Source organism: Vicugna pacos, chromosome 10 (genome assembly GCF_048564905.1).
Source record: "Vicugna pacos chromosome 10, VicPac4, whole genome shotgun sequence".
Classification (NCBI taxonomy): domain Eukaryota; kingdom Metazoa; phylum Chordata; class Mammalia; order Artiodactyla; family Camelidae; genus Vicugna; species Vicugna pacos.
The window spans coordinates 50,464,393-50,477,089 of record NC_132996.1 but is presented as its reverse complement, the minus strand read 5'-3'; the positions used below and the strand labels follow the sequence as shown (position 1 = coordinate 50,477,089).

General features: G+C 34.6%; 1 protein-coding gene across 7 annotated transcripts in view; it reads right to left on the bottom strand.

Moving 5' to 3' along the window:
* Nucleotides 1-12,697, bottom strand: part of HIPK3 (homeodomain interacting protein kinase 3) — a 79,775-nt gene that overhangs the window by 48,880 nt on the left and 18,198 nt on the right. For 6 of the 7 annotated variants that reach the window (XM_072969757.1, XM_072969759.1, XM_072969758.1 and 3 more), the window contains exon 2: nt 4,151-5,249. In XM_072969757.1, coding sequence (XP_072825858.1) covers nt 4,151-5,247 — 1,097 coding nt within the window. In that variant the 5' untranslated portion in view covers nt 5,248-5,249. Of the gene's footprint in view, nt 1-4,150; nt 5,252-12,697 lie in introns of those variants that run through there. The other variant, XM_006198326.4, reaches the window with a different exon arrangement.

The following is a 12,697-nucleotide window of genomic DNA, read 5'->3' as shown; positions in this document are numbered from 1 at the left end:
CTGTAGAGACAAAGTCAACTTTGGGTTGCCTAGGGCTTAGAGGACTGGGGAGATTGGGGAAAGATGCCTAAAGGGTGCTGGGGAGCAGAAGTGGGGGTTCCTTGGGGGGATGTGGAAAATGTCCTAAAATTGTGGTGATGATGCACAATTGTAAATATACTAAAAGCCATTGAACTGTACACTTCAAAAGGCTAAAATTCACGGTGTGTAAATTATAGCTCAATACAGCTGTTTTTTGGAGGAAGGTATAGCTCAGTGGTACAATTTCAGCTCAGCATGCACGAGGTCCTGGGTTCAATCCCCTGTACCTCCATTGAAAATAAATAACAAATAAAATAAATAAATAAAATTTTTTAAAAAAGAGAACCACTGTTCAAAAAAATGGTTGTTTTTGAAAAAAAAAATTTAACAGCTCTATCAAAATTTTTATTTCAATGCCTGATATTATGTAGTAATCTATGTCTGTGCCACAATGTAAGGCACTGAAAACCACTTCATTATAGACTTTTGGAATCTTCTATTAATACTTCTGTTAAAACTAAACCCAGTTGACAACCTTACATTTGTCTAATAAAGATTTACAAACAGAAACAACTTTTATGATAGAGAAGAAGCTGCCAGAAATTTCAGCCAATACTGAGCTTTTAAGTTAAGAGTAGGTCTGTGAGAGAGAACACTCTTTAAAATTAATTTTAGTCAGTCCTAATTCCTCTACTCTAAAGGCTCATTCAAGGGTCATCTCTTCCCAGACATCCTCCCTGAAGCCTCAGCTTAGGCTAAGTGCTCTCCTCTCGGTTCCCAAACAACCCTGCACACACTTCTACCCTAGTATTTCTTGAGACAAACTATTTTTCTCCTCCATTAAATGAAAAAAATCATATTTTTATCACCTCCATAACCTTAGCACCTAGCACAGTGCCAGCACACAAAAAGAGCTCAACAAAAATTGTTGCACTGTAAACTTGGACTTACTTAACTTGTGTAAGTCTCAGTTTTCTACTTATTAAATAGGAATTCCACCAAGTGTCTTTTCTGAGAACACAGATTTAAGACATAAGAAGCAAACTAGGAAATATATGTTGAAGCACTTGAAAAAAGGATGCAGCATCCATACACAATCTTCTATTATTATAAAGTATCCTATATAAAATATACTTATTATTTTATGGGTCATTCTATGTACCTTAATTTTGTTACAGAAATTTTGATATTTCAGGGTTTAAAAAGGCAGGAGGGGGTGGGAATGCCCTAAACACAGACTGATAAGCCTGAATTGTTTACCATTACATAACTTTCTGTCAACTATTACAAACAGAAAAGGCGTCACTTATTTCAACAGCAATTAACACTAAAAATTAGTGCTAAATTATTCAGTAAAGCAGCAAAGAATACAATTGCTATACAGATTGCCTTCCAGCCCACTTTCCTGTCTCTATGTTCTGAAATGACTCAGAACCACAGGCTAAAATTCTAAATTTAAAAAAAGAAGAAAAAGATATTTATGACCTGAATGTTACCACCACACCTCATAAATACAGCACCTTCTGCTGCTAAAACCTTTTATGCATTCAAGAGTGCTACGTGTTCTTGACAGAAACCATACTCAAGTAGCTGAATTTAGAACATGCTGACCTTGAGCAAATCAATGCCCTTAGCATGTACTTCTGGCTTATATCACTACAAGAGCTAGACAGCCTCACCATCTATAGTAGTCAACAATTTCTGGCCACTGCCCTCTGTCTATTTTAAGATATCCCTACTACGTTTCTGTGTAGCACAGTTCAAAGAAATAGAACAACACATGAACCTGTGTTTAAATGCAAATCGTTTACTTTGGAACTTGGGCTATGTGTGTTCCCACTGTGATTAGCTCAAAAAAATATTTAACTTGGTAAGTTTCCACTTCCTGCTTTCATTTTTTAAATACAATATATTTTTAACAAAGAGTAAAAAATCAGGTAAAAGACACTTTTACTTACTACCTAATCAGGTTTATAAGTAACCTTAGTCAAAAACTAAGAATTGACAAAGTTCCAAATATAAATTGCAAATACTGAAAAATAATGGTTACCTGCTATTTTCACACAAAATTATACTAGACATTAAAACAGTACCTGATTAAGAACTATGCTACATTTTCACCAACCTACCATAATATTTACTAACTCTTCTAACTCTTGGATCCAACTGACATAAGATCTATTTTTTAATTTTTTTTAATCCAAGCAACATCAGCCAAAGCGCTAGCCCTAGTCTTTTTACAAATAAGGACCTCATATTTTTTTATTCTAAACACAGAACCTATAATTTAACAACTACATAGTTTCTGAAATTCAGATAAATTCCTTACTTGAAATTTGTACATAAAAACAAATTAGAAACTACCAGTACTTCACAATTATTCATAGCTTTTTTTCCATTCCCAAAAGTGGCTAATATTTGTGCAAAGGTCTACTGCTAATTAACCAGTATCATAAAATATTTAGTGTTTTCGACTGCTTTTTAAAGGATTTCCTTTACTCTCTTGAAACTTTAATAAACAGATCATCTCAAGTATAAAAAATAAAGCTCTTTTTACTCTCATTCAAAATGTTTCAAATAAAGGAGTCTAGGTATTACACATAACTAAATCTGATGTGCCAAATAATGCAGGACCCAATATAATGAAGTCATTTACTAACAAGTGAACTAAATATAGAGTCCAAGCAGCTGGAGCCTGAGGGTTTATATAACATGCTAGCTGACTTCTAGAAGCTTGTAATAGAGAGTCTGTAGAGTACACAGGGAAGGGGAAAATAACGCTATTCTTCTCTGCTGTTAAATAAGATGTTAAAAAATTTTCCAGAAAAAAATTAACTGAGAGCTGATTTACATTAAATTGAAAAAAAAAATTTGTTAGGAGCACAGAGGATGGAATAAATCTAATTACAGGAGGTATTAATTAAGACTAACTACCTGCCACAACTACAATACTTTTTAAATCTAAAAGATTTAAGATCAGTATCTAGCACTCTAATACTAAAAATTACACCATCAGGAATATCCTAAAGGGTAAACTAGGCTATATTCCTAATTTCTAATATATAGTTTAGTAAACTTAATATCACCAGTGACATGAACATGAGTTTCCTTATGCTAAGGTACTAATGGTAGGACATATGTTTGGAATTGATTTTTGTGGTAGTAAATTTCTCCTTTATCTTGTGTTGGGTACCAGCATCTATTAGCAAGAAGCGAATCCAGGGTGAGAGGAATAGAACAAAGGCAGGCGCAATACCAGAGAATAACTGCCCTTTGCTAGGCTTAAATTTATAATCCTCATGTTCTAACAATTTCCAACAATAAACTGCACGTGTTTACCTATTTACTAACTTAATAATGGGCAGTATCAGCAGATCCTATATCTACCCACTGTATTGGGGCTCATGGGGCTCCAGAATACACTGACTACAAATTCGTTTGGGCTGAAATGAAAACAATTTCTCAAAATTAAAAGACTATGAACTCAAAAACATTTACGTACTCAAGAAGTATTCTGAATCTTGGTCATCATTAGCTAGCCATTCAGAGTACTACACTGGAGGTTGGTATTATCCAATCATAACATTGTAGCACATGGAAATTATTTTCTTCTTTGAATTCTACCCACAGCACCAACACCAAAATAGCATTACCTATAGCATATATGGGAAGAACTTAATAAAACTTGTTACAAAAACAGTGGCCTGAACATTCGTGGCAGCCACAGAAGTGTGTTTAAATCTTAAAGAGTAACTTTTTGAATGTTTTAAAAAAGTTAGTTCTCTTAAGAAATGCCCAAAGATGTACACAAAAATTACTTTAAACCCTTTCTCAATATTTAGACATCTGCTTAACTATCATTAACCACTTATCATTCCTTCAGGTCTTCTATTAACAATAAAAATAACCAGATGTCTTTAGCATAGAACTTTGCAGTAGAAATTTCTATTCTGCTTGAGATTTTATGCCTAAATTTTAAGTCTTTTTAAAATCTCAGACCTAAAATGAACTTATCTTGATCCCTATTTCTCCAAAGCAGTCTTTTTCACCACATATATACACAAAATTATTTCACTTAGCAAAAATTCAACATTTATCATCAAATAAACAAAAAGTAGTTGTCACCTACCTGTAGTACCGAGATTGCAGATATGTTGAACAAACAGTCTTTGATACATGACTGGCCGACCCAAAGTCTATTACTTTAACCCTGTAGGGCTGCCGAACAGGATCCACCAACATAATATTCTCTGGTTTGAGGTCTGCGTGAATTAAACCAAGACTTTTCAATTTTTTCAGCGCAGTAGCCACTTGTTGAAGAATGGGTCGAATTACTTTTAGTGGCAGGGGACTGAACTTATTTTGTTTCAGAAAGTCATACAAGTTTTGTTCCAGCATCTCAAAGACTAAACAAGTATGGTTACGGTGCTGAAAGCATTCATAAGCTCGTACAAAGTTATATTCATCAGCATTTTCAGAACTGAGCCTTGCTAATATGCTCACTTCTATCTGGCCTTGACGTGCATAAGAAGGGTGGTTCTTCAAAATTTTGATTGCTACAATTTCATTTGTCCCTCTTTTCCAGCATTTGACTACCTGGCCAAAAGTACCTCGACCAAGAAAATCAAGGACTTCGTAAGTGTTTTTCATGGAGCATAAGACTTCATGCTGCACTAACTGATAGTCACCTTCTCCAGTGGTACAGTTCTGTTTTGTTCCTGTGGTAGTTGTCACAACTGTCACTGGATTTCCCATGTTAGTTTGCAACATTGCAGGAAGTATGGACAATTCATCGACAATCTGCATCGCGCTGCTATGATTATCCAGCTCCTCACTCTTGCGCTTCAATCCACATCGCTGGGGGCCGTCCGCGAAATGTAACCCGCGTCGCCACGCCCCGATCCGAGGCGCCACCACTTGAGCCTGCGGAGCAGGAGCTGCTATGGCCTTTGTAGCACCCGCGGTGTGTTTTAAAACAACAGCACTTGTCTGCAATGAAAGGTTGTGTCCTCGAGGTCTGCTAAACGGTATCTTTGTCTGAAAAGCACTACCCTTCGTGGGAGGATGACAATTTCCAACGTTTCTACCATTCACATAAGTCCGTGGATAGTTTCTTTCCTGGAATATACAACTGCTTGGCTCTACTTTGAGTTTCTTCACACTACAAAAGGCACTTGACTGAGTTTGATAAATATACGGTGGGTAGACCAAGACTTGTGAGGCCATACCTACAAAAGTAAAAAAGAGCCATATTAGGTACAAATATTTTTTTTATTTTAAATCTCATGAAGAAAAAAGATTGTTAAGGGTCAAGTCCATAATTTGTAAAAACTAAACTCCATTAAAATTCTTCTTCCTCGGAGAAGATAAGCATTTTCATTTTAATTAATTAGTGCTTCAGCTATTTTGAGTATTGAATGAAAGGATGGGAGTAAACAGTTGAGTACATTCATTTAATCAATAAATATTTACTGAGAAGGTACAATGGCCAAGATGTGCCCTAGTAACTGTGCAACCATTTCCCACCAAAAAGAAAAAGTACAGATCCTTAAACTGTATGCATTTGGTAAAAAAGTAAAGCATTCTATTACCAACTTAACATTTATGAACCGATGACCAAAAAGAAAATATATTATATAAAATACAGTCATATTCCTTAAGCCTAAAGCTCAAGAATTGCTTTGGGGGAAAAATATCAATTGTGTAAAAAGAAAAAAAAGTGTATAAGCCAGATATAAGTCCTTTTCATGATGTTCTCTTTACTTAATGCCCTTTTCCATATCTACCCTGGAACACCTAGCAAACTTCCTTACATTCAAATCAAAGTGACACAATACCTTCTTGATGAAGCCTTTCCTGAAATATACACACACTCACTACTCACCATCCAGGCAGTTGGGCATTTAATGCTCTCATAGAAGCTTCTATGTTTCTCTAATTAGCATTCATGACATTACATGACATGACACTGTAATTGTCAGTGTATACACCAGTCTTTCGCTCTAGGCCTAAAACAAAGTGCCCAGAATAGAGAGCTGGTGTTCAATAAATGGTTGGTTGAATCTATTTTAAAACATCTTCATTCTCCACAATTTAAAAGTCTGCATTATATTCTGGGCAGTCTCCCACTATTTTAACAAATTAAACATCAATTCTTTAACTCAAAAGCAACAGATTGCCTCCACAATATAGTATAGATAATATTTATAATAATGAGAGCTACCACCTCCTAAGCACTTACTATGCAACAATTTAATAAATACTTTATTTGCAGTATTTTAGTTAGTCGCAATTTTGCTGTTAAGAAAACTAAAGCACAGAGGTAACTGGTCCAAGATTATTGCACAGCTAGGGTGTAGTAAAGGGAACAGGAAAATACACTGTCCTCCAGGTAAATTTTATGCCTCCTTCAACTTCCTAAACAATTCTTGTCACTACCTCCCATTTTCCTAAGTTGACCTGGCTTTGGTATGAAATCAGCTACAAAACCTTATCATACAGACTAAGATTTGATGTTCAATGTGTAAAGAGAAAATAGTAAGTTGAAATCCTGGCGTTCTAAGCCATTTCATCCATTTTCTTAAAATCTATTCTATACTTTTACTCAGAAGAGGTTTCAAAACTCCACCAATTTACCATCTTTTTAATGATACAAAGCCAAAGCAAAAACCCCTAAACATATCAAGCTCATCCTCTAATTCACTTAAACTGTGAAGCTGCCCAACCTCACCATTAATGATTTAACATTACCATGATTCTCCTTATTTCAAACCACTACTGTGACCCACACCCCAAGAACACAGGATGACAGATGATGAAACTTACAAATAAAAATTTCTAAAATAGCTATTATAAATACACTCATGGATTTAAAGAAAAGCATGAATATAAACAGGAAAGACATGACCATCATTTTAAAAATGGAACTGGTGAGTCTGGAGAACCCTGTATATCATACATAGATGGTAGGAAAGAAATTTGGCAATATCTAACAAAATTGCAAGTGGATATGCCCCCTGACCAAGAATCAGGCAACTCAGATACAGTATTAAGAATATTCATGCAGCACTATGTGTAAAGAAACACAATACTGGAAATAACCTAAGTATCCATCCCAAAGGCACTGGTTAGATGCACTCTAATACATGACCAAGTATAGTCTTTAAAAAAAGAACAAAAACAATCTATTTACCTGGTTAGGTTATTCCCAAGATAATACTGTTACGTGAAAAAGGCACAATTCAGAAAAATGTGTACCTTACAACAGATATTATCATGTGTGTTAAATAAAAAAGGAGAATTACATATGTATATGTTTGCACATACATTTAATATCTGTACATACATAAAGAAGCTGTAGGTTTCTTTGCCTTAGAGAAGAGTAACAAGAACACTGGAGTTAATGAGAAAGATTTCACTGTACATCCTTTTTACCACCTTAACTTTTACTATGTAGTACTCGTTCAAAAAGTTTTTGAATTGTCTGGGAAGCCTATTAAAATATATACATTTCATGTTTCAAGATGAAATAATACTTCTGGGATATACTTCACAATAACAGAGAAGAGAAAGTGGATGGCAATATAGATAAAATGAAATTAGCCATCAATTGTTCATCATAGGAGCTTGACAGTAAAAAGGAGTTCATTATAGTATCCAGTCTACTTTTGAATATATTTACATTTTTCCTTAATAAAAAGTTAAGTAAATATATATTTAAAACTCCAGAAAGATTCTGGTTCAGTAGGTCTGTGGTGAGGTTGAGGTATCTCGATGTACAAGCTCCCAAGGCCACACAGATTCACACTAACATCTGAGAACCAATGATTTAATTTGTATAAAAACCCCAGGCAAATTCAAGTGCTACCCATCAGGGCCCTTAAGTCTCAAAAAATCAGGATGAAGTCCTAGGGAATAAAATGCATACCACATTAAGCCAATCCATGCCATGTTAAATCAAGGTGTTATGTGAACAACACATGTTATGAGATCCAGGTTAAGTGACCCAGATATATAAGAAACTACTACAATTTCTGAATCCAGCTTTTCTTTTCCAACATGCTAAGCTAGCGGACAAACAATTAAACCAAGGGTTCCAACCAGAGCCAACTAAAGGAAGCTTAGAAAAAGTAATTACCCCTCATCAATGGCTCTGTGGGACCAATCTCAAAGGGAACTTTAGAAAATAAACATGGCTGGGAATGTCACATAATTTTCACAGCACATAAGAAGGGGATGATGCTGGAGATAGCTGCTATAACAGACCACAAGAAAAGAACTCTAAATTACTAATTAACTTGACTACTATGATTCTGTGCCATAGGTATTAAGTCTTTCCCTTCTCCCACCCTCCATCAGGTAAATATCATGACCTGATAAGAGTAACTCACACTCAGGTGTGATGGATTTTACACTGTATAGTTTTCCCAGAAACTGCTGTAGTTCACAAGTCCAAAACACTGATTCAATACAATACTACATATTTCCTATTTCTTTTCATTGCAATATATACTGTTATACCTCAACAGTTATATTTCATGACTTCGTCATTTGTTCTTACCAACTGACTAAGAAGTGAAGTTTTGAAAAACCACCCTTTTGTGAGCTGGAGCTGCCTACAGAATCACTGAGAGGACAGTGCAGACCTCTGTGAGAGCAACCATCAAGCTTCCATTCCTAAGCCTAATAATCTCAGGCACTTTAACTTTAATAGGTCTTATTTTTCTAGTCCTCTAAAATACTTTAAGACCCACCTGAATTCTATCCAAATTCTTCATATCCTTTTACAATTACAAAACAGCAGTGTAACCAATATTGATACCCAAAGTATGGCTCTGACCACTGCTAACCATAAAGAGACATACTGCTTCTTTTTTCTTTCTTCCTACACATGCTATCAGGCCTTCTGAAAAGGCAGGAGGGAGCAGATATAAAAATATCTTCACTATGTTATATTCAATATATTAACCAATAGGAAAATTCTGGATCATTTTCTGCCAAACATACACAGCCTGTATGTTATTAGGTTCTTCTTTAAAATACCCTGTAACATCACAAATACATTTAATTAAAGGCAATAATGCCTTGCGTTCTCCTTACTCAACTTTCTTTTGTACTTGTTCAAATCTCAATTTTTAATTTTTCTCCTTAAAAATGTGGTAATATATACATATATAACATAAAATTTATCATTTTTAAGAGTACACATCAGTGGCATTAAAGTCATTCACACTGTTGTGCAACCATCACTATCATCCATCTCCAGAACTTTTTTCACTCTTCCAGAAGTAAAGTTCTACCCATTGAATAACTGTTCATTGTCCCCTCCTTCTAGCCCCTGGCAACTACCACTCTGCACTCTTCTCTATGAATCTGACTACTCTAGGTAGCTCACGTAAGTTTAATTATACAATATTTGTCCTTTTATGACTGGCTTATTCCACTTAGCATAATGCCCTCAAGGTTAATCCATGTTGCAGCATGTGTCAGAATCTCCTTTCTTTTTAAAGCTAAGTAATATCCCATTGTATGTTTATGCCACATTTTGTTTATCTATTCAGCCATTGAAAGATATCTGGGTTGCTTCCACCTTTTGACTATTGCAAATAATGCTGCTGTGAACATGGATGTACAAACATCTCTGCAAGACCCTGTTTTCTTCTGTGTATACACCTGGAAATGAAATTACTGGATTATATGGTAATTCTACTTTTAATTTGAGGAATCACTGAACTGTTTTCCATAGCAGCTGCACCATTTTACACTCCAACCAGTAATGCACAAGAGTTCCAGTTTCTCCACGTTCTCGCCAATGCTTGTAATTTTCTTTCTTCTTCTTTATAGTATCCATCCTAATGGGTGTGAAGGGGTATCTCCTTGTGGTTTTCAAATCTCCATTTTAAATTCTTCAACAAACTGGCTGCAAGTTTGATATCATCAGTAGCTATAACATGTAAACTTTGTATTTTTTCATTTGAGTTACTGATGAATATTAAACATTACATTAAAGACTAAGCTCTATTAAAAAAAAAAAAGACAGCTCTATAGAAATCCATATGTTAGCTGGGCATTCCCAAATGATTACAGAATAATCCCCAGTTCTTTCACACCATCACTGGAAAATATAGAAATTATTAAATTACTAAAAAACATCAAGTTTCAAATTAAGATACAAATATGAAAATGTGATCAGTATTAAAGATTTCTAAAGATCTACAAGAAGAAAAATGAAAATGACAAAACAAAAGCCTTTTTAAAACACAAGAAAAGGGTTGGGGTTTTGGGGGTTTTTTTGTTATTGTTGTTGTTTTACCTAAAAGAGAAGCTCAGGACACTAAAAGATTATGTCATAATAAACAGAAATAAAAGACCAAAGCATTAAATTTTTAGCCAGTACTCCCCAATTAAAAAAAAATGTCAATACAAAAGTCACCTCAATGAATGTTACCTAAAGGAATATTTCCATTCAACTGGAATTCAGCAAACAGCTAGCTACATTAGATTAAAGTAAACCACTGATTCTGTTACATAAAAATCCTGCATTAAGGCTACTTTTCTGAACACATTTATCAACTTTGTTTCTAGGATATATTAAAATAAGTAGACACTGTGTAGTCCACTTTCAAAAGTGAATTTATTACCACTCTTTAAAGGCAGACAGAATAGAACAGGAAATGAAAATAAGGTTAAGACTGCTTTATCACGTAAAATGTACCAATGCACCTTTAACATGACAGCTTCAAAGGTAAGAGCTAGAGAATTTCCTATGTGAAAACCATAATATCCTACGTTCTACACAGCTAGAATAATACAAAGTTCACTAATAGAATGATGTGTTTTCAGTCAAATTACAGAAGTACACATTACAGACTGTAATTGCCTTTTGGCATGCTATGATTAACACCAGAGACAAGACTGAAAAGCACTATGTAAAAAATCAGCGAGCATGCTAAAAAAAAAAACAAAACAATGACACTACCACCACCACCACCACTACCAGACACACACACACACGCCAGTGCTTCTTGACCTACTACCAAGTCCCCATCCTATTCTGCCTTCATCTGGATCTAGTCATCTCTCATAGCCATCTCTTTCTCACCACCTCAGACTCCAAGATCTGACCTGCCCCTGTCAACATAGTACTTCACATTCTGTCCTCAAAACATATCTTCCTTTGATCTGCCATCTCTTTCTGATTATCTCCCACCACACAAACTCCCAATAATCCCTGCTAAATTTTAGTTCCTCTCCTGAGTAAAACAGATTGAAAAATAACACTTCTCTTATGTAACACACAAAAATATTTTTAAGGATTCTCAGGAGCAAAAGAACCCAAAATTCTAAATCTAAGTGGCTTTCAAATCTTTTTCCTGACACATTTCAGGTACGATAAACTTTGAAGAAGTGAAGCACTTTAGGGGAGATAGTATTAAAAAGCAAAACTTTTTAGAAGTAAAAGCACTTTTGGGAAGGTGGTTTTCACAAAATCATTTTTACATGCAAGTAATGTAATTTAGTCATTCTAAGAAAGAAGGTTTGCACATCACTAGAATGACTTTCAAAACTGCAGAATACCTTTTGGAAAACAACAGGATCATCTAGCTAGTGGGCCAGAGAAATGATGCTGCTCTTAAACCACTTTTTGCATTCCTCACAAAGCCTAGCACAGAGTTAAATGAATAAAGAAAGCCTCAAGCAATTCTATAGCCTCAAATCCTTTCACTTATTTTTTAACAGGATATTTATTGCAAACACCAGTTTTGTCAGAACTCTGATTTTTGTACAAGTGACTACGTTTTGGATTCATAAGGTCTGACAATCAGATAGATCAAAGAGATAGAATGAAGTCTTCAAGGGGACTTAATTTAGTTTCTATAACCTAGTTTCATGTAAATAATAGACTGTTCCAGCTTGGTTTATACACAGACTTAAAGATTTTGCTTTCATAAATACACTTAGAAAAGGTTTCACTTTTTCCATTTTTACAATATTTTCAGGCACGTGAATATTTTCAGGCACAAAGAATATTAAGACATCAATAAAGTTTCATTCCAAATCGTTTTTATGATATAAGGATACCATCATAATCAATATTAGAACTTCATTTCCGTTTCAACCGACAATCTGTCAAAACATTTTACTGAGGGAAAAAGGGACTTTTTAAGAGCTTTAAAACTAAAAGATAAAGTATCAAACATAGAGAATGTTAAAAACAAACTGCACACTATTTTACTTACAGAGTGACTGATCAAAGCCATGAATTACACATTTATTATTATCGCTTTATCTTATATTATCTCATAAGTATAGCTTTAAATTAATATTAGTTTGCTGTACATACTGTCTAAAAAACCAGAAATAATTACAGTGATGCCAAAAACGGAAACCTTTAGCCAAAAGCTGTATTATTTGGGCTAAAATTAAAATTTCTGCTAATTGACCTAATTTTCAACTTATTTTTCAAATGGTGAATTAATAATCTATGAAAGTTGTATCAAATTCACCTTTCTAATGTCTCATGGCTACATCCTCTGTGATTATTAAATAATGTTTTTAATTTATTTTAATTCTATCTTTACTATATGTATCTCTGACAACAGATGGTTGGCCTCGTTCTCCGAGTTACAAGTTTCAAGTTTAAAGATTCAGTTACTCAAGGGAAAAGAAAACAAAG